Source organism: Petaurus breviceps, unplaced genomic scaffold, assembly GCF_028583685.1.
Source record: "Petaurus breviceps papuanus isolate PSGF00001 unplaced genomic scaffold, PetGlider_PUasm1.0 138, whole genome shotgun sequence".
NCBI classification, from domain to species: domain Eukaryota; kingdom Metazoa; phylum Chordata; class Mammalia; order Diprotodontia; family Petauridae; genus Petaurus; species Petaurus breviceps.
The window spans coordinates 31,127,515-31,154,632 of NW_027185694.1; the positions used below are offsets into that span (position 1 = coordinate 31,127,515).

Consider the following 27,118-nt stretch of genomic DNA (forward strand, 5'->3'; position numbering starts at 1 on the left):
AAGAGGAACTGTGAAGACTGTTCATAACAGGGTCATGGTTGGGAGAGATGGCCATAGAAAGCATATAATCCAAAGAGAGCTGTATTCATTGAGTAGAGCATAAGGGTTTTAGGATAGGCATGCAGACTCAGGTGCTCCTCAAGGTGTCAGATGAAACTGAGTTATTTAAATAGACTATGTGATTGTATCCCATTTTAACAAGTCCAATTTAATTCATCAAGAATTTGTCACTACTTTTTGCAAGACTCTCTGCTAGGTATACAAAGACAAAAAACAAATAGTCCTTGTCTTCAGTTAGCTTATACTCTGTAAGGGAGATTTAACATAGATAAAGTTTGTAAAAATGTTAATATGTTTACCTGAAAGGGGGCTGTTTAATATTAACCAAAATTAAGATGTGAGAAATATTGAGGAGAAGTTGGAGCTGAGAGGATGGTATGGAAGTGGTCAGAAAGTTGAGTTAAACAGGTAGATTTAAGAAGAATGCTATACTCTTACATTCAAATACAAGAAGCAAAAAAAGCATGAGAAGGTAAACAGGGAAAAGAAATCATAAGGAACTTATTGAAGTTGAACTATTTACATGCCTACATGGAAAATAATTATATATGTATATGTATACATACATGTATATGTCTATCTAGGAAGGTATATGTGCCTGTGAATACATATGTGAGTGTGTGTATATATGTGTACAGGTATACATAGAGGGCACAGGATCAGTTGAATAGGAAGGGATGATATTTAGAAGGTGAAATTGAGAGGTGAGAGAGGAATATAATGAGAGGAGATGGGGAGAGACAGAATGGGGTAAATGATCTCATAGAGAAGAAGCAAGGGAAAACTGTTACAATGGAGGGGAAGAACAGGAAGGCAAAAGGGAATGCCCCCCAACCTTACTCTCATTGAATTTGGCTTAGGGAGGGATGGACATACTTACTAAATTGGGTATCTTGCCCTACAGGAGAGTAGGGGGGGAGGGGATGAGAGGAGGGATGATGGAGGGGAGATCAGGTTGGGGGGGGGATGGTAGTTAGAAGCACACACTTTTGAAAAGGGGCAGGGTCAAAGTAGAGAATAGAATAAGTGGGGGGCAGGATAGGATGGAGGGAAATATAGTCAGTCTTTCACAATATATCCACTATGAAAATGTTTTCTGTTAACTGCACCTGCACAACCTGTATTAGGTTTAATTGCTTATCTTCCCAGTAAGGGTGGGTGACAAGGGAGGAATGGAAAGAATCTGGAATTCAAAGTTGTAAAATCAAGTGTTTAAAAAATTATCATTATTATTATTTAAATGCAACTGGGAAATAAGATATACAGGCACTGGGGTATGGAGGTCCATATTACCCTACCAGAAAGTTGGAGGGAGGATGGGGGAAGATATAGGAGAGAGCAGATTGGGGGAGGGGGGTATACAGTAGGATCACTGTTTTGGAGTGGGGGTAGGGGAAAGATGGGGAGAAAATTTGTAACTCAAAATCTTGTGGAAATGAATGATGTAAACTAAAATTAACATAAAATTTAATTTAATAAAAGAATACTATATTCTTCAGTTCTCTTGTGAGGTTTAAACAAACCCCTTCAAAATAGTTTCAGTCTGTTCTTGAGATGTTTGCTTCTCTTTCTCTAAAAGTCCATTTTATTTCCCAGGCTTTTGGACAATCTTTTCTCCAGCCTGATATCCACTTATTTAAACAAAATCTTTTCTACCTGGAGACTCTGAACACCAAGCAGAAGTTGTATCATAAAGTAAGTTCTGCTCTTCCTTTAGAAATGCTTTCTTTGGGTTAGGTACAGCTATGAGAGTCCATTTTCTTAGATTAGTAATTTCTTGAGTACTTGAGAAAGTACTTGGCATTTACCTACTTGCTTGGGGGGGACTAAGAAGTAGAGGTTTTCTGGTGCTAACTGTAGCCGTGTATATTGAAAACTGTCATCTTTTTTACCTGCAGAAAATCTTTCGGACCACCATGCTGTTTCAGTTTGTGAATGTGCTGCTTCAAGTTCTGGTCCACAAGTCACATGACCTGCTGCAAGAAGAGATAGGGATTGCCATTTACAATATGGCTTCAGTTGACTTTGACAGCTTCTATGCAGCCTTCCTCCCAGAGTTTCTGGCTAGCTGTGATGGTGTGGATTCCAACCAGAAAAATGTTCTGGGGAGGAATTTCAAAATGGATCGGGTGAGAGGACAGAGAGGCCAGGCCACAGGGAAGGGCGGGTTTGGGCAACCTCATGACCAGAGGCACCAGTTCATCACAGGGAGGTTGTGTTGCTCCAATTCCAGGGATGGTAAGGACCTGAGTAGTTAGCTTGTACTAACCCTTAGCTTGCCAGTGATTCATGTAGTACCCACTAGATTTTCTCAGTGTCTCATGTACTTAGTTTGACTTTGCTTTTTCTCTTGCTTTGGCTTTGAGGAAGGAAGTGTTCTCTGAAATTGTTTAGTGTTTCTGCCCTAGTTCAACTAACCAATTTGGGATGTACGAAGTAAGAATCCCATTAGCTAGGGGTGGTTGCTTCCTGAACTTCCAGAACTCTTTGCCTGGAAGTGGTTTTGTTCTTAGCTGAACACACTGTGCTGGTGTTAGCTTAATAAATACTGTCTGCATTTTTCTATCTGAACAACAAACATGTCTTGTAGAACCATTCTAAAAGCTTTGCTGAAGCTAAAATGATCTCCTAGCCTAAATATCCCAGGAATGTTGTAGGTATAAATTTATTTAGTGCGATAAAATTTGTATTGCTTAACGTTATGATGTTTACTCCAGACCCTGTGGTCATCAGAACAAATGAAAGTTGAATCCTTGATTAGTTATATATTTCTCCAGGTATTAAAAGTTAGCTGATTAGTCTTTATCCTAGCTTTTGCTTAGGATTATCAGTCTTCCCAGTATTCTTCACAGTATTAACTAATGTAGTTCAAAGAAGTATTTGCCTGCCTCCTTTGCCAGTTGCCTGACTGTTTCTGAACTGGAGCCATTGAAGAAAGAAGAGGAGGTCCAGGCAGGTGTCTTGTGCAGTTCCTGTAGCCCTTTCATTGTGACAGTAGCCAAGGAAAGTTAGAGGTGGAAACAGATTGCAGTCCCCTGCTTGTTAAGCAGCACAGGCTACATGTCAAGCTAACTGGGCCTTGGGCTGATGGACACACCAGCTAATTTCATTCATTGTTATCATGACCTCCAACTTGTCCTCCTTGGCAAGACTGGCTTTAGTTATCTGGTCATGATTATTAACCTCTTGTGGGAAAGCCTCTGTTGCCTCATTGCAGTCTGTTTTTTATCTCTCTTTCCCTATATAATAAAGACATAGAATTTCCTTTTTTCCTCTTAATGTCTGATAGATATGAAGAGTGCACATTCATCGTACAATAGGAAATTGCACCTGCCTCCTCCCATTTTCCCCCCTTTGACTTCCTTTATTCCCACAGCCTTTTGAGGTTTCTCTGGATTCTCTGGTTATTTGGCTTACACTCTTCTTAAACTTGAGGTTTTTCTGTATCTGTTAGTTAAATTTCTTTTCCCTTTCCCTATATGTGTTTTCACATTTTTTTTCTTTACCCCTTAGATCCTCTGTTCTTCTTTGTCATAGAGAGCACGTGATCCATTCTGCTATTTCTTCCTGAGGCTTTTTGGAATTCACCCTGCTGACATTAATTTTCAGTGTTCTAGTTTTCTACCCTTTTTTTTCTTTGTTAGAGATGCCTCAGACAGGAATACAAGACTTAGGAAAAAAGATTTCGAAGAGGTTTCTGCCCTGTTTGGGCATATGATGAAGTCAGTAGATGTCCTCTGAATACTTGATGGCAAAATCAAACATCAAAATGTGTTTCTTGCCTTAATGGTCCTAGGAAATGGCCAAGTGATATTTTGCCACAAATGACATAGAGCTTCTCTAGTTATTGGAAAAAATTATAAGGGAGTTTTGACCTTTAGCTCTTCTTCCTTACTTTCCAACTGATTTCAGAAGTCTTGAAATGGTCATCAACATTCTGAGCTAGCTGGGGTCAATAAAAAGATGCTTGATATCTACTTGTGATTGTCTGCCAGCACCTGACTATTATTTTTGAAGAACAACCGGTTTCCTTATAGAGATTCCTGTAGGCTACATTCCATTTATATCTTTTGCTTAGTTGTCTAAATCAGCATATAGTTAAGGGGATCATATCTTTAGCATTCAGGATCTGGCAGTGTTATTATAACAACTCTACACTGTGTTGCTAAAGCCTCTCACACAGGCTTCAATACTTCTATTGAGAATAGATCTTATTTTTCTTTAGGATGTAAAACCCAGTCCACCACACTTATCTTCTTTGGTTATCTTCCCTATGGCTACTGGGCTTGAGATCCCAGATTTAGAGTTGGAAAAGGAGCCAAGAGATCGTCTAATCCAACACCCTCATTTTACAGATGAGGCAACTGAGGCCCAGAGAAGTTAGTAAGTGACTTGCTCAAGGTCACACAGATGGTTCTCTTAACTCCAAATTCCATTTTCTTTGATCTTCACTACCTACTTTGTCCTACTGAAGGTTCCCAGTTGTTCAGGGGAAGCTTCAGGTAAGAAGGAATCAGCAATGATAATAATGGACCCCTGGACTTTTCCCTATCAGGAATTTTTACCCCACTCCTCAACTGAATTCAGGGTAGGGGAGTTTTTTCACATCTAGATAAGGACAACCAATGGGTATCTAAGTCACTAAAAGTCAGGTGGTGGGGCAGTAATTCTTAGCTTGTGAGAATAAACTGGAACTGTCAGGTGAAAATAAGAGGGAACAATCAGGATGGAGTATTGTCAGGTTTATTTGTTGAGTGAATGAGGCTGTGATTTGCTGAATCCCCTGGAGTTTTCCCTCCCAAAGTCTAAATTACATCAGCTGTTGATGATCACTTTCCAATGCTATTTTCTTTCTTTTTCTCTTTTAAATTCAATAATTTCCCAAGTTTCTCTTGAGGATCAGTCAGAAAGGGAAATCACTAGCAATTGGTTCCTTCAGCTTTAACACTTAAGTATAGTTTCTAACTGTTCTCTACCCAGTAGAAATATTATAGAGGGTAATTTTGCATGGGTTGAAAAGGTCCCACTAGATAACCTTCCAACTTTAGTTCTGTGACTCTTCCTCGTGTGATATGTGTTATGCTCACACGCATGCATGCGTGTGTGCCTGCATCTGTGTGTGTTTAATTTTTTGGTTGTCAATATTCTTTATTCTTCCATCTATATTGATAAAATTGACTTTAAAAAAGCTTTGTCTATTATCTCAGGAAGGAGCTGCTCATTAGTTCCATATTAGCTCTTTGGAAGGAACTGGTAGGGCAAGCCTGTATAGGGATTTGACTTTTAGTGAGGTGGGAGACTGAGGTAGGTGAAAAGAAGAGATACTTTCTTCAGGAAGGTTTTTTTTGTGTGTGTGGTAGTATTTTTGTGTAGCTGGTTTCTTTTGTGACAACAAATTGAAATGAGTTGTTAAAATTCCAAACTGATGCCTCATTTTACCTGAAGAGGCCTCACTTCCATTTTTCAGCTTGCTTTGCTTTTGTATCAATCAACTTGTGTTTGGAGAGGTTAATGTTCAGAAACTTGTACTGACCCAACCAAGAATTACAGATTAAATTTCATATTTAATATCTATTGCATTTAGATGACTAAATTATTTCATTTTTCACAGAAGGTGGACTGAGAACTGTAGACAAAGCTTTTAATCCCTGTTGATCCTAAATGTCTTTTAACAGATCTGGACCATCCCAAGACCACTCAGGGAATAGCAGTGTGGGTGTGGAGAGTAACTGATACCAGGGAGGGAACACTAGCTAGACTTATAAACCAGGTCCTTTTTTGAGTCAGTGGGGCTTATCCCTACAGGTGTCGTGGTTGCTACAGCTATGTTTTTCTGTCTTTCAGGACCTGCCATCATTCACCCAGAATGTGCACCGACTGGTAAATGACCTGCGCTACTACAGACTTTGCAATGACAGTTTGCCCCCTGGCACAGTGAAGCTATAGTGTCTGCACTGGACCTTTATTCTGTTTACTGTCCCAACAGATCTGTACTTCTGCCGCTGCTGCCACCACCACCTCCACCTCCCTTCTCTCAGACCTCTTTGGGGTACACCATGGACACATGTTGGTGAATTTTCACCCGGGGCTCTCTCTACAACCCAGCTTCCCATCCTCCACCCTTTGTTCCTGCCTCAGCCCCAGGTGACTCACCAGCACTGTCTTCAGGATGTGTCTTAACACCAGTTGTAGTTACCAGGGCATTTGGAGAGGATGGAGAGCCTTGTTGTCAGGTATTAGGGTCTTAGCACTTTCTGTGACGTCCGGAGATTTCAGTGGGTGGTCTGTGCAGATCATGTGTATATCAATCATGAGGCAGAAACGCCAAAGACAACTTAAGACATTTGTACCTTCGCATCATTCCACCTTCTTGCACCCACTCCCTCCTCCCAAGGCTGTCGAAGGAGAAATGTGACATCAGAACTGTTCTGGCACTTCTGTCACTCCCTATTCTCTGCTGTCCCACCCTCCCATCCCTCCCCCTTTACATCTCTGCTATTTGCAGAGATTAGAAAGACTTATGTTTTTGTTATTGTTTTCTCATCATTCCATTGTGATACTAAGATGCTTAATGGAAATAAAATGCTTATGTTGTTGTTTTAAAAGCTGGCAAAATTAGCTTCTCTTTCCACAAATAGTACCTAGCAGAGTTAGCATACTGAAAGCCCTGAAGAACTAGAGGCCCTTAAATTAAAAGTTAACTCTCTTGAACCTTTAATCTTTGCTAATGCAGGCTTGATCTTCCCCGCAGCGTTCCTGAGTGGGTGGGGGAAGAGGTACACTGAGGATTGTCTACAGGATCACATTAGGCCTCTTTCTGTGGCTTGACTTGATTTGGGCAAATTTCTTGGCACTCTGGCATGGTACTGAGTTATTTTGTGGATAATAGATAGTCATGAGTGACTTCAAGACTAAATAGGAAAATGGTGGGCAAATGAAGGTGGATGCTATCCACTTGCTCTTGGGAGTGAGTCCTGGCAACCCTGATCATATCCGGTTTTAGAGGTCCTCTAGCAACACAGCTGTTCCTAGAAAGGCTACATGTGGGTGTGTGTGCACAGCATAGTGAATGAGAGCAGGATAAGACTTGGTTCTTGAGTAGTATTCTGCTCTAGGCACTTTTCTCAGCTGTTCCAAATAGAGAAATCACATGTTCTCAGAATTGGGAGGGACTTGAGAGGGCATCTAGTTCAACCTGTACCTTAAGAAAGATTTCTACAACATACCCAACAAATGGTCTTCTGCCTTTTTTTCTTAAAGACCTTAAGTGATGGGTAATCCACCGATTCTTGAGATAGCCCATTCCATTTTGGGATAGCATCATTAAGAAATTTGTCTCCTGGTTTAAATTTGCTCCTTCAGCAACTTCTACCCACCTCTCCTAGTTTTGCCTTCTTGGGGCCAAGGAGAACATGTTTAAATGCTGCTTCTGGGGGACAGTCTTTCAAATTCTTGAAGATTGCTATTGTGTCTCCCTATCCCCCGGCCTTTTCTTCTTCATCTATATTTCTTTCATCTGAACTTTGTATGGCAAGAACATGAGGCACTTAATTGTCTTGAGTGGTCCTCTTCAAGTTATCGCTACCCTTCCTAACCTGTGGTACTCATAAATGAATACAGTATTCCAGCAGTATTCATGGTCTGAGCAGGGCATAGGACAGTGGGACCATCACATACTGGACACTGTCTCTTAAGTCAGTCCAAGATTATATTAGATTTCTTGTCTACCAGGTTTATCTCACTAATGTGAAATATGTGAAAGTCCTTACTCAGAAGCTTTTTACTTGGAGTATGTAAAAAACAATAGCACAGAGATGAAGCAGCATTCCATTTGGATGCAATAATAAAATGCCATGTTATAATTTCACATATATGTATGTATGTATACACACATACATATATAAAGTTTGTTTCTATCCTAATTTCCCTTAAAGAACAGTGATTGTTAAAAAAGCAAACAAAAAAGATTTCTCATCTACAGTGTTATACTGTTGACTCCTTGAGCTTGTAGGCTATTAAAACCCAGATAGCATTTCCAGATGAACCACTGTCTGACCATGCTTCTTTAAACTCAAGTGTGAGACTTCATTTATCCCCACTAAATTTTATCATTTTCAGTTTGACTTAATGTTTCACCTTTAAGGATTTAAAAACAGCAACAACACTATCAGCCATTTTGTTAGTTAGGCCTCTCAGGTTTTTGTCATCTGCAGATTTGATAAGCATGTTTTTTATAGTTTTTTATGGTTTTTATGTTTTTTTCCCAAGTCACTGAGAAAAATCCTATGTAGTTTGGAGGCACACACAGATCCCTGGGGCCTTCCATCTATAACTTCCATCCATTCCAAGATTACATTGAACCATTAATAACTGATCCTTGGGTCTGGCCATTCAACCAGTTCCAGATCACCTCATTATAATGCTCGATTAGCATACATACCTCTTTTTCCTGAGAATAGTGTTAAAGACTATCAAATGCTTTGCTAAAATTTAAGCAAATTATATAGTATTTCCCTGACTTACTAGGTCTAGTGACCCTCTCAAAGAAAGGAAATAAGTTAGACCGACATGATCTTTTCTTGACTGAAATCTCACCAGTTCATTGTGAACCCCTTTTCTATATTTTACTAACTAGCCTTTTAATGATAACCTAGAATTTTGCCAGTTAGCAGAGTCAGTCTCACTGGCCTATGGTTTTCAGATTCTCTTCTCTCCCTATCCTGTTGGTACCTCTCCAGTTTTCTGTAATTTTTCAAGGGTCACTAACAATGGACTCAGTAACCACACCTGCCACTTCTTTAAGCATTCTAAGATGTCATCTGGGCTCGGTGATTTGATTCAGAAGTGTCTATTAGGCCTTCACTTTACTATTACCTTAAATTTTATGTTGGGTATCAGCTCCTGTTAGCTGTTTTTGTTCTGTTCTTTGCAGACCAAAGATCTTCTTGGCATAGAAAACATGCAAAATAAGATTTGTGCAGCTTCCTACCTCTTGTTTGTTACCATTATCCCATCCGCCCCTGGTAGCAATTCTTTGTCCTCCTTGGTCCTCTCCTTTCCCCCAACATTGCCTTGTTTGTTATCCTTAGCTTGTCCTGCCAAATTCAGTTCATTCCTGGCATTTTTTGCTAGTTTTTATTTTTACAGCACTTTCATTTTCCATTCCTCACAATATAGAGTAAGAAGGAAAGAGTTGAGGAAAACTAACCAAGTATATTAACCAATGCAGAGTTTCACACCATAGACCTCTAGCCATAGTATGTGAGGGACAGAGGTGCATTCTCATTTTTTCTTCAGGTCCACATTTGGTCATTTTAATTACACATGGTTGTTATAATTTTTTCCTTTCTATTTACATGATTGTGGTCATCATGTGTATTGCTTTCTAGGTTCTCTATTTCATTTTGTATCAGTTTAGTAATGGTCCATTACATTCATGTACCACGTTTAGCTATTCCCCAATTTGTGGACATTTGCATTTTTTTGCTTTAGCATTCTTTATACCATTCTTTTGTATTTATCCTTTGTTACCTGTCTGTGCTTATATCTTTTTAATATTTAAATTGGTGGATTGGATAGATACTTGTGCAGCCACATCTAAGTCTTGTCTCCTTTTTGCCCCTTGTTGGAATTGTTTCTCTGTATCTTCAGAATTCCTTTAGGGTTTGTCAGCGCAGCCCTCCCACGTTGACTTCTCTCTAGTTTCAGGGTGTAGGATTCTGCCTAACTTTCTCAGAGCCCTTTGGAACTTCCTGTCTCAGAGATGTAAGTCTCATGTTAGACAGTGCCTGGCTTTTCTTCGTTATTACCAGTTCTCCAGTGGAATTGTCCCTCTTCTCAAGGTTCCCATTCATTTCCCCTCTAGCAACCAGTTCCCTTCTTGTTCATAAGAATCAGGTACAGAACAGATTTTGCCTTTCTTGGCTTCTCAGTCTTCTGAAGGATGAAATTATTATTAAAGAAAATTAAATTGTTAGTTCCTTCTGACAGAAAACCCCAGGCAGATATCCAGTTAACTAAAGTTTCCCACTACTAGCGTATCATACTTTTGTGCCAGGCTTGAGATCTGCTGAACTCCACATTGAACTCCCTTTCAGGTGGTCTGTAATATGCTCTGTGGGTGATATCAATTCTTTTTCTCTGCTAATTTTGACCCAGATGTTCACCGTGCCTCCATTTTCTGGTTCCTGGATTTTCTTATGTTAACATTTTTATAGACATTGCTGTTCCCTCTCTCTTTAACAAGCCTGTTTATTTTGAATAAAGCATATTAGTTCAAAGCCATGTTCTAGTTATGTTTCGGTGATAGATATGAGAGGTTGACTTACTCCTTTGTTCACTTTGCCTTGTGTGCATTTATCTATAAACATCTGAGGCTGTAGGTTTTATGTCAAATTCCCCTTCAAACTGACTCCTCTCTAGGATTCTGTCTCCTGTGAACATGAGCATTTCTACCGCTAGTTCTCTGTTGTAACTACTCTCCGTGGCATCTAGTTTAGCGGATATGAACAGCCATATCTATTCTTACCAGTTCTTATTAGATATGCTCTACTCTTGTCCAGGAGCTCGATATCCTCTTTTTAAGCTATGGTTCAGAAATACAAATCCTGTTCTACAGTGCCATCTTTTTAGTCAGCTGCGAACTTCCAAAGTCTCCCTTCCATTTCTGAATCCCTTGTGCTTCAGTGCATAGTAGTGATAAAACAACATCTGTGCTAGTGAGATTGTCATTTTCTTGCCAGTAACCACATCGTCTTTAATAATGCTTTCTAGGTTACTTCTGGAAGTAGCATATGTTCTCAAGTGAATTACCAGAAGTAGGTTGAACAAGTCTTGTAAACAGATTCTCCGTCCCATCTATGATACTCGACCTGGGAAGATAGCAAGTCTCTCTCATTGTCAGGCAGTCTGCCCACCAGTGTTATTTGCTGCTGCTTCCCTGACTATTACAAAGTGATCCGTCAGCTGCTAGCACCTTTGGATGCACATCACCATGCAGGACTTGTTAAACTTTTTTCTACTTGCGACCCCCTTCAGTGCTTCTTAAACTGTGGGTAGAGACCCTAAATGGGTAAGAAATGCTGTTAGAATATCACCTTGTGCTTCCTCTTCAGAGCATCCAGCTTCTTCTGTGGGAAGACCTTCATGTTCATTTTTTATATTTAAGTATTCCCTGGGCTTTCTCTTACTCCTCTGTGTAATAGTGTTCCATCCTCCAACTTCCTGAGACAGGGTGTGTGGGGTGGGGGGAGAGAGAGAAATGTACAGGCAGACATATAATATATGCACATGCACACGTGTGTGTTTGTAAAAGGAAAATCTTATTTTCTTTTATTTCAAGAGTTGACAGGTGTGCCCTTTATCTTCTCTTCTAGGAGGAAGGCCAGCTTGCACCTTGAACATAGATAGCAATCTAGGTAGAAATATAAACATTGCCAACTTTGTGCATATTACTGCAAAATTCCCCTTTCGTACTTGTTGATTATGAGTTCTGTAGGTTTGTAGTTTTTGTTAGTAGCAATCCTGGAGATGCTCTTTCTTCTGTGATTCTCACTTGCAAAGAGCTGCAGGACCAAGAAGAAACTGATTGCTAAAACTCTGGCACCTCCAATGTGGTGATGTGTGCCTATGGTTAAGAATTAGCTTTCCCCAGTACAAAGTGATGGCTTTGGGAAACCCACGTTCTAAACCTTGGAGCAGTAATAGCTTAGAGTCGTAGGATTCCGCATGTGGAAGGGACTTCAGTTTTCTAGTCCAGCCTCCCCCCAACACAGGAATCTCCTCTCTGCTATCCATGACAGGTTGTCATTTAGTCTCAGTTTGAACACCTACAGTGACTCTCGTGAAGCTGCACATTACACATTTGGGGAGGGGACAGTTCTCCTTATGAGGAAGTCCTTAAATTGAGCCCCAAAACAGCAATCTGCTGCTACCACCTGTTCCTGCCCTCTGGAACCACATAAAGCAAGCACTCTGCCATGTGACAGCCTTTCAGCTATTGAAGACAGCTTTGTGTCCCTGTTACTACTACTGGCCTTATTTTGTGTCCATGAGGATTTGGCTTTGCTTATCCTATCCCAGAGAACGATTTAATCCCTGTAAGATTAAGGTTTAGCTCCTAATCTTGATTGGGAATCAGGAAGAGATGTATATGTAATCTCCCACTGAAGCTGCTTTGTTGAGTTCTGTCATTTATGTTTTTGCAGGTCACTCAAAGGTTTGTTGATGGCAAAGTAAGCAGTTACAGCACCATTTCTGGGCAATTTCACACCTCCTGAATTTTCCACCATTATCACTATTCTTGTGTTGATTATAAAGATGTCATCAGAGGCAGTCTTCTTGCCTTTCATTAACAGAGGGACCTTACTAGGTTGGCTGTTTGTCATCCTGAAAGGCATAGAGAGCCTGGCAGTGAACTGATGGTTCAGGAAATAACTAAATGTCAATGCAGACATCTGGAAAAGTCGGCAGACGTTGGGTAGGCAGGCGCCATGGATGGAGCACTAAGGAAGGGAGAAGATCCCAGAAGTGGGATTGGGATGGGAGAGTGGCTGTTCTCCAAGAAATAGGACAGTAGATCAGGGAGCAGGGTAGAGTGTTCACTCCTCCCCCAAACCCCGGTTTACTCTCTCCTTTCTCCGACTCCTTTCTCCCTCTCTGACATACTTCCTCACATTTGCTAGTTAAGAGAAAGGAGGTTATGTGGCTGAAAGGACCTTGACTTGGAGTTAATAGAAACCCGAATTCCAAACCCACTGTGTGACAATAAGCAAGCCTATTAAACTCAGACTATAGTAAAAATGAGGATAAAAATGCCTCTTTCCCAGGGCTGTTGTGAGGACCCAATGAGACATGCAAACTGTAATGTGCTCATTCAAATATCAGTCATTATTTATGGTTAGTGCTATACTATATGCTTGAAGTAAATGAAGATGGTAAATGAGAACTATAGAGCCTTGTTACAGGATTTTGTCCCCTTCAAATAATATCTTAGTATTTAGATCTTACAGATTATTTTAGAGATGAGAAAACCAGAGTCAGGAGAAGTGGCTTAGCCAAAGTCACATAAAAGCTGATATTGGGACTCAGGTTCCCAGATGCAGTGTTGTGTACACTAGGCCATGCTTCTCCCTCATCCATCACAATACCAGTCCTTTCCCAACTATCCTCTTGTATAGAAAAGGCAAAGTTCTCCTTTGCTCTGGAGCTCAGGTCATTCAACTAAAATTTAGTCAATGGTGAGTGTGGAAGTTGTAGACTTAACATGGCCAGGGAATGGTGCTTCTATCAGGACTTCTAGGAACCACCCCTCTTTGACTCATAACTTCTGAGGGATAGGAGCCCAATCTAGCCCAAGTGGTCCCATGCCTCTTAGGCATAAAACAAGTAGAACAGGGCGGAAAAACCACAAGAAGGCAGCTCCTCGTGTCCCAGGTAACTGCAAGCTCATAAGGCCAGGCCTTGTCTTTGGGCACAGGGCCAGTTCTCTGAAAGGATCAGGGAGCATTGGTCCTTGACATTAACCACTTGACGGCAGCCCACAGTAGCAGCACTGAATTTACATTGCACTTTAATATACAGTCATAGATGGATAGAATAGGACTCACTGAGTGCTCAATTCTCAGTCCCATCCACAAGCTGCTTATGATGAAGCAAGGAACTCTTCCCTCCTTTGCATTTGCTCCCCTCCACCCTTCCTCATTCACTCCAACTTTGGTCCTAGTGAAGGTTTCTTGTGCTTGCCTTCCTGGGTTACTGCTGCCAACTCTGGATGGGTCAGTTCTGTGTCAGGAAAAAGCTGGGCAGACGGAGAAAATGGCAACGTGGGCTGAGGTTACAGAATTCTTTTATATGGACATATGGTGTCCCTGATGGCTGGCCAAGATTAGTTTCTCAGCATATTAGAGCTGAAAGGTACTTCAACACTCTTACCTCATTTTGACAGGTGAGGAAACTGAAGGCCAGAGAGAAAGTGAAGGCTTAAAGGTGACAGTGAGTTGCTGGCACAGCTGACACTCAGAATTTAGGCTTCCTAAAGTTCTAATCCTGGGGGTCCTTTGCTTGACCACAATTGCAGATTCCTTTTCCTGGGGAATCACCTAGCTTGGCACCCTGTCTGAGCTGAGTTAGAACTAGAGCAAAAGCAGGAAGGAGGGGGGTGAGGACAGGAGAGGGTTCTCTGGAGGTTTGGATGGCATGGAAGTCATGCTATGGAAACCATTCGACGTATTCACAGACACAACCCTCACAAAGGGTTTTCCAGCAGCTTGTGGGCAATGGTAATGTATCCACAGCCAAGGCCTGTCCTCATTCAGCTAATTTAAAGAGACTCCTGTTTCAAAATTCTTAGAGAATGTGTTTAAATTAATGACAGCTGTCCTCACTGATGATTTGTTGGGTTCAATACTTGATGGCTTCATGTGTTGAAGAGATCTTAATGGGGCAACAGGTGTCAATTAGGTGTCAACAGAGGGCCAATGTACCAACATTGTGGATTTAAGCTAGCTGATAAGTCTTAACCTTGTTTATCTGTATGATCTATACATGTATCAAGGATTTCCTTGATTAAAATATGAGGAGGGAACAGGAAGGCTTTCAGAAATAATTTTCTGTAATACATCACATCTCCATAGTAGTTCAACTGACTGAAGGTGAAGAAGATATAAGATCCTAATGTGTTTCTTTCTGGGTTATAAAAAAAGCAATTTTGACTAAGCCATTCTCCAGTAGATAAGTGGTTAAAAGATGTTAAATTTTCTTTTTTTTTTTTCTATATTAAGATGTTAAATTTTCAAAAAAAAATTGTAAACCATCAACAGCCATGTGAAAAGTTACTTCAGAATCACAGATAAGAGAAATACAAATTGAAACAACTGGGAGGGAAGTTTCACCTCCCATGCAGCATACTGGCAAAGGCGACAGAAGACCAATAGTCCATATTGTAGGACCCTCAAGAAGAGAGAATAAAACACTATTGGCAAAGTTGTGAATTGATCTAACGGTCTGGAAAACAGTCTGTGTGAGAAAAGTGATGATGTGACCTACCCTTCAACTTATTTTTGCTCCATAGGAAACATTGGATATGAGGGATGTAGAGAAATATGGCAAAACTTATTAAATGAAGTCATACTGTTTGAAATAGCAGAAACCGGGAAAAAATGCATCTAATGACTACAATAATGTGAATGAAGATATTCAGATGAAGCTCACTTCTAAGGATCAGTAATTATCAATTCTGGCTCAAGACAAGAAGAAGCCCTTCACTCTTTTGGTAAAACAACAAAGGAGTAGAGGCTGGATATTGTACATACTTGGGTCCCACAAGATCACCACCTTGGTTTTGCTTAACTGCTTTTCTTTGTTTTAAGGGGTGATGGTGGTTTACCTAGAAATGACTGTGATGTAAAAACAAAGCATCAATAAAACTTAGTATTTTTTAAAGTCTGACTCTGTAGAGCAAAATGCAGCCTTAAGGGGTCTCCTCAGAAAGTGTCCTTTGTGCGTATGTTAAGGATGATACCCTCTAGTGTCCGATTAAGGAGGTTCAGGATTCTCGTGAATGGAACACTCGGCACTTCAGAAGATCCAATATAGTTTATTTAGAATATAGACGAATTGGGAAGGAAACTGGAGATGAAAGAGTAAGAGGCTTAGGAATAGTAAGATAAGAGCAACTATGATTAATATATATTTACAATCATCACTGATGTGGGGAGGCACCAACACCTGACCACACAAGCAGGAATCCCAGGTACAGCCATCATCAGGGTCCCGCTCAGAAGGGTCCCAGGCAGGACGTCTCCATGGGTGAGATTCCAATTTGGGGTCTGAATCTTACAGTTTAAGTAGTGCTGAGAACAACCAAGGCATACTGCCAGGTGTTTTTAGCAAGCATCGTATGTTGTGTGAGGCCTGGAATGGAGGCCAATCCCTCCAAGGCCCCTCCAAGAGTGATGTCTCCTTGGAGTGGCTAGTTCCAGGAGTTGGGCAGTTATTATATCTCTTCTCAAAGATGTGGCCAGGGTCCCAGGAGAGGAGAAGCCCTCACGTTCTCAGGATCCTCTGTGCCCAAAGAGCTCAGGGTAATAGAAAGGTCATATTAAGTTGGGGCCTTGGTTTGTATAATCTTATTCCTCACAGAGGGACTTACCTTGCCCCTTTATTCAGCCTTTAGATTATACAAAGCATAGGCCGTCCCTGCAAGTGGGGTCATGGATTGGTATATTTTCCTTATCTTAAAGTATATATAGATGATACACAAAAATAAAAGAATTAACAACATGCTAAATAGATCATACTGGTGGTGATTAATGTCTGAAGTGATTAAATGAGAGGTCTCTAGTAGTTTATTAGTAACTGTATAGGTTTGAATTTGATGTTCATTGAGCACTTGTTGATTTTTCTCCAATAGTTGCCTTAGTTCCTGGGAAGAATTCAATATAGAAATTAAGGGTTCAAGGGAAAGATAGATAATGGGGTAAAGGTAAAGGCTTAGGGATCCATTCAAGATTGAGTATCCTCTTGGTCAGGGGAAAAATAGAAATCATCACCCTGCCAATGCAGGTAAGTTATATTATACAGGCATCCAGAGAAAGGGGCCTCTTGGCTTATAGAGGATAAATCAGTCTGGTTATTGGAGCTTACACAAATATGTTGGCTAGAGACTTCATATAACATAGAAAAGTTAGAGAGCAGTTACAGAGTCAAATCACACAGATTGGAGGAGTGGTTCAATAGACAGGGCTTCAACTGCCTAATGGCCATCCCACAAACTAAGCCATTATTACCAATACACAACTGCATCAGCCAGTACACAGTTGGGCCAAACTACTAAATTCTATAGCAACTGACCACCGTAATGGGAAGAGGTAACTTTTGTTAGGTCATGCTGCCCTTGAACTAGGGAGAAACTGCCTGAGACAGTGTTTTGAGGCTAGGGAGAAATATGATTTTGCAAACTGATGTGATTTTACAAACTATGGTTCAAGCACAGGCACCCCAGCACTCCATCATTCCCCCCCTTAAACAGATGGGACCCAAAATCATTTGGGATAAGGGATGAAGGTCTCAGCTTCCCAAGTGGCTTCATGCTGAGGGAGGATGTAGAGCTGTCCCTGCTTCACAGGGTCCCGTCTGTATCCAGTGTCCAGAACTTGGTAGATGCCAGGTCCAGGGGTGATGGGTCATGATCTTGGACAGTGGTTGATACTCAGCCTGAGATGTCATCTGTAAGTGAGGGGTGCTAAGCTTAGAAGAAACAAGTCTAGCAAAGAGATAAAAGAAACAAGGGCCAAAAAGGAGGACGAAATTAACCAGAAGTAGGGTGAGTATGGGCTAGTATAACTCATTATTCAGACTATTTCACTTTCCTTTACATTTTCACATAGACAATATACCTCATAAGTTATTCTTTTACTAACATAACTGTACTGCCTTAAACCAAAGAGGTTTCTGACTCGGACCTTACAACTGAATAGTAGACATACATCCTTGTTTCACAAAACTTGTTTATCCTTTGATTATATTCATTCTGGAAGAAAGTGATACTTCAGCAATTGAATCTTTTACATATACATTGTTACAAATGTTAACTTTTGCTTAGATCATGGAATAACTAAAAATTCAGAATAAAACAGCAATATCTCTTCTGCTTTACAACTTATTGCATTAATTTAACAGTAAACAAATCTTGAAATTTACTAAACCTTTAAAAGTATAACATGCAAGACCTTCCAAAAAATCTTTCTAAAAGTATTTCCTTTCTTTAAAAAAGTTTGACTTTATCCTGGTGTTGAGAGGAATAATCACTAAACCTTTATGTAAGAAAAATTAATTGGGAAGTTTTAAATGATATCTTTCTTTTTCCTTTAAGCAAAAATAAACCTTTAAAATTGGAATTCATCAAACTAAGTGTCCTTGAGTAACATAAATTCCCAAAGCATTATTGCAGTTTAAATTCCTAGATACTTTCAGAATTCCTAGATACCACAAAATTTAGTCTTAAGCAGTTTGAATAACTGCACTTATTTTAATTCTGGAGGAAAAAATGTTAGATTTTCCAACAAGCTAACACAAAAGAGCTCATATCTTTTACTGACTACTTGCTCTGATCATAGAAATTTGCTATAGAAGGAAAAAATCAGGGACATGACATTTCAAATATGACAGGATAAAACATCCTTGACTGTTTAAATTCAGGTAAAGTCACAGATATCCAACCATGCTAGACTCAGGAATAGGTGGGAAACATTCCTTTTCAAAGGAACCCCATGGGTAAACTGAGCCAGGAGGGATCCCATCCCAGACAGAGGCTAAGATTGTCCCTTTGCCAATGTGAAATATCTCATGGGAAAAACCACTGACCTGGAAAATAGATCCAGGAAAGATAATTTAAGAATTATTGGGCTACCTGAAAGCCATGATCAAAGTAAGAACCTAGAAATCATCCTCCAGGAAGTTCTCAAAGAAAACTGCCCTGATGTTTTAGAACCAGAGGACAAAATAGAGGTTGAAAGAATCCACCAATCACCTCCTGAAAAAGATCCCCAAAAGAAAACTCCTAGGAATATTAAAGCCAGGTTCCGGAATTCCCAGATTAAGGAGAAAATATTACAAGCAGCCAGGTTGAATATTGTGGAAACACAATCGGGATAACCCAGGATCTGGCAGCTTCTACACTGAGGGATTGAAGGGCTTTGAATATGATATTCCAGAGGTCAAAAGAGCTGGGATTAAAACCAAGAGTCACCTACCCAGCAAAACTGAGTATCATGTATCAGGGGAAAATATGGTCATTCAGTGGAATAGAGGACTTTCAAGCATTCTTGATGAAAAAACCAGAGTTGAATAGAAAATTTCACATTTAGATACAAGAAGCAAGAGAAGCATGAGAAGGTAAACAGGGAAAAGAAATCATAAGGAACTTATCAAAGTTGAACTATTAACATTCCTACATGGAAAAACAATAATTGTAACTTATGAAACTTTTCAGTAGTTGAAGGGAATAGAAATATATATGAGGGTATATGGGCATATGAACACATATGTGAATGTGTGTATATATGTTTACAGGTATACATAGAGGGCACAGGACAAATTTAACAGGAAGGGATGATACTTAAAAGGTGAAATTAAGAGGTGAGAGAGGAATATAATAAGAGGAGATGGGGAGAGACAGAATGGGGTAAACTATCATATAGAAGAGGCAAAGGAAAATGGTTACAATGGAGGGGAAGAACAGGAAGGCAAAAGGGAATGGGTCAACCTTATTCCCATTGAATTTGGCTTGAGGAGGGAATGAAATACACACTAAATAGGGTATCTCACCCTACAAGAGAGTGGGAGGGAAGGGGATGAGAGAGGGGATGATGGAAGGGAGGGCAGGCTGGGGGGGAGGGAAGTTGCAAGCACCCACTTTCAAAAAGGGATGGGATCAAAGTAGAGAATAGAACAAGTGGGAGGTGGGATAGGAGGGAGAGAAATATAGTCAGTCTTTTACAATATATCTACTATGTTATTGTTTTGCCACACATGTACAACCTATACTGAACTGCTTATCTTCCCAGTAAGGGTGGGTGACAAGGGAGGAAGGGAATGAATCTGGAATTCAAAGTTTTAAAATAAAGTACTCAAATATATATATACTATTATTAATACTATTTTACATGTAATTGGGAAATAAGATATACAGGCACTGGGGCATTGAGATCCATTGAAAAAGTCGAAAGGGGTATGGGAGAAAATATGGGAGAGAGCAGATTGGAGGAGGGGATATCCTGTGGGACTGCTATTTTGGGGCGGTGGGTAGGGGAAAAATGGGGAGAAAATTTGTAACTCAAAATCTGGTGGAAATGAATGATGTAAATCAGAAGTTAATAAAGCATTTGGGGAAAAAAAAAAGATTGTCCCTTCGGCCTTTACCACATTTAGACTTTCACCTGTTAATAGTACAGGATCATATTCCCTCTGAGTAGCGTGTGGCATTTCTCTCAGATACTGATTTAATGCAGACAACTATAGCCGAATTCAAACTCAAAGCAAAATTTAGTCATGGTCCCAAGTGCCTTTTACCTTAAACAGCAATTTTCACCAATCACAGCTTAGAGCCAATTTTTATTCTCATGGAGCTGCAATAAGCAATAAAGATTTATCAAGTCTCACATATGTAAGGGATTCCATTTTCTTCTCAAATCTAAATTTATCCTGGCATAAAAGCCAATTGTTAGAGATCCTTTTTAGTCTTTTGTACATAGACTTTGCTGCTTCTCAGCTAGTCAAGTTCATTGTTTAGGAGCTTCATTACTAAAACAAGCTTGCTTTCCCAGGCTGAATGACCTTGCCTAATAAAGATAGTTTCTAGGGGCTTTGGCAGTTTTACAACATCATACATGCAGGAGGACTGTTCTGAATGAGCAGAACTAGTCAGAATAAAGTTTTCATTCAGTCTCCTCCTTTCCACATACAGTAATCAATTAACAATTTTAGGTTTTAGCATTAAAACAGTATTCCACAGTTTCATCAAATCATTCTGATTATAAACAATTAACTACAGATAATATCTAATATAATAATGGGCAGACCTCTACCTGCTGTCCCTTTCTCTCTGTTTCCTTTCCCAGGACTGATGAGACTGCTTTCCCATTCTGGATTATAAAATTTTCCTTGTCTCTCTTATCTTGTGTCTCCCACCTTGTTCTCAGTCTTTCCCATAAAACTTCTGAAACTACTTCACTATTCTGGAAGCCATAAACACCACTCTCCAGATTTTGGGGTCTGTCTTTCTTAGCCTTCCTGCCAGGGGACTCAAACTGCTTTCTTAATATGCTTTTGTTTACTTCCTTGCATATAAGACACTTCACAGATTTGTTTAGCAACTATATATATACTTATGCATCTATATTTCTTTAAAGTTAGGACACACATTACTCACAGTCTGCAGTGGACTCAATGTAAAAATTGACAAAATTTCCCTCATGATTTGTTGATTAACTATTTCTCTCCCATCAAGCAATAACCAATGGCTTTGCTCAGTTTCAGTCTTCCCAAATGTAATCAAATTTTCCTTTTCAGCTTCTATGAATACAAGTATTGCTTTTGTCTTAGGGACTTGGGGATTCAACACATACATCTTCATTGATTCTATGGATAGGGCAGGCTCCTTAACTTTCTTGTCTGCTAATCTGTTCCCCATCATCTCATACCAAAGATCTCATAAAACATTTCTTCATAAGAATATTTTCCTTTTTCAAAAAAAAAACAGTTTATCCTGATATCATTAACTACTATAGAATTCCTAAATTCTCTGGTCATAAAATCTTTCCCACATAATTGACAAAACTTACACAAGGACGTTTCACAGATCTTTTCTTCACATTATTACCAATAATTACCTTTCACAAGCATGCTTTTGTAAATACTTTATTTATGCAATAACTCCAAATAGTTTGGAGTCTTACAAGTTTAAACAATCTTAACTGAAACTTTCTTTTAATACAACTGTTTACCAGTAACAATATCATAAGCAATTATCATGTACCTAAATTTAAACTTTGAAACCAAAATCAAGTAATTACCAATCAACTTATCACTAGAAATCAATTACATTCTGGAATCTCACATAGATGGTGAATGTGGCGATCCATAAACCTTCAAATTAATATAAATACATCCTTAAATGAAGCAAGCTTGAAAACCACATCCCTGTATTTTTTCTTCTTTGTTTTTTCAAGATTTCTTGTTTGCTCAGTAAGAATTCTACAAAATTCATTTCCAATTCACCTTACACAGAGAATCATTCATCCCATAATCATTGGCATAAAATTCACACCTAAGGAAAATTCTACATAAGGTTAACAACATGAAACAATTAATTTTTAGCTTACACAGTTTACACTCAAGTAGCATTTTTTTTATACCAAGCATTGTACCAAGGCATTCCACCACTATCCCCTTACTGAACAGTAAACTAAGGTAAATAAAACTTTCAGGGGTGGGGGCATACAGTGAATCACTTTCTTAATGCCAAATAACAATATGTACCTTTTGATCATGTAACTTATATATTTCTAAGTTGTTTTTTTTTGTCTGTTTTCCCTTGTGGAGGGCAATTGGGGTTAAGTAACTTGCAACCAAGGTTACACGGCTAGTTTTTTTGTGTTAAGTGTCTGAGGTCAGAACCTAACTTAGGTCCTTCTGACTCTGGGGCCAGTGCTTTACTCACTGTGCCACTTAGCCACCCTGTATTTCTAAGTTCTAATACCCTTGGCTCTCAGAAAGGAAATATATCCACAAATTTATTTCTTTCCTTAATATTTCAATTTCCCATTCACATTTTCATGAGAAGGTTTACAAGCAATTTGCTTTTCCTTATTATAATCAGGTCATTTTAAAATATACTGGGCTAAAATTCTAACTGCTTTCTTTGATTCTAACAATGATAACAAATTATAACAGTCTATATTTTCTACCATAATCAGTGCCCACCTCAAATTTAATAACAATAACCACTCAATTTCAGCCTTTCCACTAAAATAAAACCCCAAAACTTCCTTGAACCCTCTCAACATGTTTAAACCATCTGATACTAACACAAGGATGCCCCAGGGTGGGGGAATACTCCCCAGCTCACCCCTATCTATTCCCAAACAGAAACTTTCCTAACTTTCACATTTTCACCCAAGCCTTTATTCTCTTTCCCAATCTTTCAAACCCATTGCTCAGACTACTTACATTCTTTTACATTTCAAATAATCATACCTCAATTTGATGCTGCTTTCCTGCACCTTAAAAACTAGAGGGAGTTAAATGCCTAACAATTTACATACCAAAAGAGTCACACTTCTTCCTCCCCTCTGCCCCTCCTTTTCTGAGAGGTTTACACAAAGTTCCAAACTACAAGATTTATGTACCATCTTGATCCTAATGCTCTTTTTACATTCCCAATACCTTGGAGTGGGATGGGGGGAGGAAGGGGATCCTGACTTTCCACAGTGGATTTCTTGAAGGATGGCATTCCGACATGTGAATCCTGGTCATGATGCTAATTAATGTCTGATTAAGGAAGTTCAGGATTCCCTTGAATGGAACACTCAGCACTTCAAAAGATCCAATACAGTTTATTTAGAATATAGGCGAATGGGAAGGAAACCGGGTTTCCCGGTCAGGGAACATTTCATTTGGGGGCGGCTAGGTGGTACAGTGAGTAGAGCACTGGCCCTGGAGTCAGGAGGAACTAAATTCAAATCCGGCCTCAGACACTTAACACAAAAACTAGCCATGTGACCTTGGGCAAGTCACTTAAGCCTAATTGCCCTCCAAAAAGCAAAAAAAAAAAAAAAAATAGAAAGGCCATTTTGAGTCCGGGTCTTGGTTTGTATAATCTTATTCCTCACAGAGGGGCTTGCCTTGCTCCTGCAGTGAGGCACGATGATACGTCTGTTGCACTTGTTCCTGGGGAGGCTGAGGCTGATGGATCTCTTGAGCTCAGGAGTTCTGACCTGAAGCTGACTTAAGTTGATCAGGTGTCCAGACTAAATCTAGTACCGATATAGTGAGCACCTTGGGATCAGGGGTCCACTATGTTGCCCAAGGAGTGGTGAAGCCAGCATAGGTCAGAAATGGAGGAGGTCAAATCCCCTGTGCTGATCATTGGTGTGCTGGGTCGCTTTCATCCTGGGCAGTGAGATCCATTCTTGCCTCTGTAGCCCCTCTCCACCCCCCAAAAAAGGGATGCAAGATTCCTTGAAAGATGAAACAATAGAAAACCTTGACTACCCTCTGATTATTACTATCAAAGGGGGGATAAAAACAGATGTGTGCTCACCAAAGGTACCTGACCCTATCAAGATTTCTAGCATAGATGGAAGAGAGAGCATAGAAAAAATGTGGAATTGGAGTCAGGTGAAATCTAGCTTTCAGTCTCACCTCTGACTCTTACCACCTGTATAACCATGGGCTAATCACTTAACTCTTTTGACCTCTATCTGTGAAACCTGGTAGATACCTCACAGGGATCTTGTGAGGAAGATAGCAAATAAGGGGTATAAAGAAATTTGCAAATCTTAAAAACAGTACATGAAGAGATCTCACCCTTAAAGATGATGATTCACTATGGGAAACAATCAACTATGAACAAGTATTTGTGAAGTCGCTTTGCTAGGTAATGGAGATAATACAAGTAAAAAAAGTCCCTACTCTTGAGGAACTTATTCTAATGGGAGAAAACACAAGAAAATATATAAACATGTATAGCACAAATGCAAGTGGATGAAACATATAGGAAGTAGTTAAATATAAGGGAATTTGGGAGAGAAAAAGCTAGTTGGGAATCAAGAAAGGCTTCAAGAAGAAGATAATATTTGAGCTGCATCTTCAAGGAAGAGAACTCCACGAGGCTGAAAGTAACACCTGGGGGCAGGAGGAATGTATTCTAGACATGAGGGAAGGCACAGACACAGGAGATGGAGTATTATGTGTGAGAGAAGGCTGCATTTCAGAGTGTGGGAGGGGAATTAATATCCAATGAACCTGGAAAGATAGTTGGCATCAGAGGAGTTTAATATTTTTCCCCCAAGATCCTAATGTACTCTGGGAAGCCACTGATATGTGTGGGAATGACATGGTGAGATCTGCACTCAAAGAGAATTGCTTTGGCAGCTTTGTGGGACCCACTGGAATGGTGAGAGATAAAGCAATGAGCTGAGTTAGGAGACTGTTGCAATCATCTAAGCAAGAGGTAATGGGGACCCAAACTAAGGTGGTAACTGTGTGAGTGGAAAGAAGGGGTAGGAAGTGAGAGATTTTGTGGAGATAAAAACAGCAAGCTTTAACAACTGATCAGACATGTGAAGTGAGGTCCACAATAATGCTGTGGTTTTGAAACTTGGAGACTGAAAGGATGTGGTACCTTGGCAGAAACAGGGAAATTTAGAAGAGAGTCAGAGAAAAAAGATGATGAGCTTAGTTTGGGACATAAGGGGTTTAAGATGACTCCAGGACATGCAGTTTGAGATGGTCAATTGACAATTGGCGATATGGGGCTCAGGGAGAAACCAGGACTGAGATGTGTCTAAGAGTCATATGCTTAGAGATGTTAGTTAAACTCGTAGAAGCTGATGAGTTTACCGAGAGAGCATAAAGGGAGAAGAGAAGAGGACCCAAGACAGAACCATGAGGAATACCAACAATTGTGATATAGACAATGAGTCATCAGAGGAAATTGAGAAGGAATGATTAGACAGGAAAGAGCTAGGAGGGAATGTCATGAAAATCCAGACTACCCCAGAAAAGAAAGTGTTATTGATGTCAAATGTAGCATATAGGTCAAGAAGGGAAAAAAGACCATGATATTTGGTAATCAAAAGATCATTGGTAACTTCAGAGAGAGAGATTTCACTTGAGTGATAAGGTTGGAAGCCAAATTGTAAAGGACTGGGGGTCAGCTGGGTACTTCCAAGGGCCTGAGGGACTCAACATCCACCCTCACTGCTCCTCTCATATGCAGCAAGAAGGATTTTTATAATCAATAGGCAAAATGCCCCTGGCTTTCTCTGGGAGATAGGCGACAGTGGATATTTATATCTTGAGGATAATTGAATGGTAATTCTTTCCTGCACAAGAGATGTTTGACTTTCATTTTCTACCTTTCTGAACTCTGAAGTGGTATCTAGAGCAGCTGGAAGACCCTTGATTGACAAATGGAAAAAGAGAGATGGGGCCCTGTAAGGAGGAGGCATCCTATCCTTGGCATCCAACCCTGCCCTGGACCAGCTCCCAGTCCTAGAGCAGTGACCTGAACCTATCCCACCTGCCCCAGGTGCTCAAACTTGTTCCCAGACCTGACTTATACATGTCCCTACATCTTCCACTATGAGTCACCTAGAATTGCCTGATTGGGCCCTTACCTAGTGAAATCAAGGCCACCAGGAGAGGGAAAAACAAAGTGCTTAGACATCCCTTTCTCAAGGCAGGGGGATTCTCGAGAGTCTGGGGGATCTAGGGAGCTTAGGAAAGACAAAATCAAAATAATAAGAGAAAGAACTTTCCAGGGCTGGTCTGAGGGGCATGGACCCATTCTTCTACCACTCTCATGGGATATAGATGACCATTTTCTGAATATGGCTTTTTGTCTCACTAGTCTGGTATTTCTTAAGCTGGGGTCTGTGAACTTTTTCTTTTTTTTAATGGGTAACTATATTTCAACATAATTTATTTCCTTGGTGATCCTATATAATTTATGCATTTAAAAATATTATTCTAAGGAGTCCATAGGCTTCTCTAGAATGTCAAAGGGGTCCATGACACAGAAATGGTTAAGAAACTCTGCACTAGATTGTATTTATTCTTCTTGAATTTGGGGTTTACTATATCATTTATTTCGATTTCCTTCAACGTTCTCTACATGGTAGGCATGCAGTTCATTAAAAAGAGCAGTGCCCTTAGGAATTGTGGGGATGAAGAAATGAGATATCTTCACCCTAGCCTCAGGCTCTGCTGCATAGCGATGGACTTTACTAACCTTGGCTGAGAACCCCAGCCCCTAGCAAGGTGCCAATGGGAGAAGGGAGAGCCTTCTAGTTCTTTCTTTGCCCTGCTTGCCAAGGCTCCTTGCCAAGCTCTGCTGTGTATGCATGAAAGACAGAGGTGCCTGGAATTCAGAAGGGGACCACTGAGTGATAGCCAGCCCAGAACCTGTAAATGTGTTGCTTTGAGCACCTTGTCCACTAAGGGCTGTCTAAGCCTATACTGTGAGATTACATGGGCAAGGGTAAGTTTGGGTCCATCCATCCATCCATGGTATATCCATGGTGCAAAGAAAATTCAATTTGAATTTAGAGAACCTGGATTTGAATTCTCATGTTTCTGTGTGACCTTGGGCAGGACACAATTTTTAGCTAATATTCCTGAAAATGAGAGAGCTTAAATAAATTTTCACAGATTTAAAGCTGCTAGGGGCCTCAGGGGCCATGACTTTCTCATTTTATAAATAAGGAAAATAAGACCTAAATAAGAGAGGTTAGATAATTCATTCAAGGTCACACAGGTAATAAGTAACAAAGTC

General features: G+C 40.0%; 1 protein-coding gene across 1 annotated transcript in view; it reads left to right on the top strand.

Annotated features, from left to right (window-relative positions):
- The window catches only part of XPO6 (exportin 6), a 143,953-nt gene extending 128,452 nt beyond the window's left edge, over positions 1–15,501 (top strand). The window contains exons 22-24 of the mRNA XM_069064132.1: positions 1,657–1,755; positions 1,959–2,189; positions 5,905–15,501. Of these exons, the coding sequence (XP_068920233.1) occupies positions 1,657–1,755; positions 1,959–2,189; positions 5,905–6,006 (432 nt within the window). The 3' untranslated portion in view covers positions 6,007–15,501. The remainder of the gene's footprint in view (positions 1–1,656; positions 1,756–1,958; positions 2,190–5,904) is intronic.
- The last annotated feature ends 11,617 nt before the right edge of the window (positions 15,502–27,118 follow it).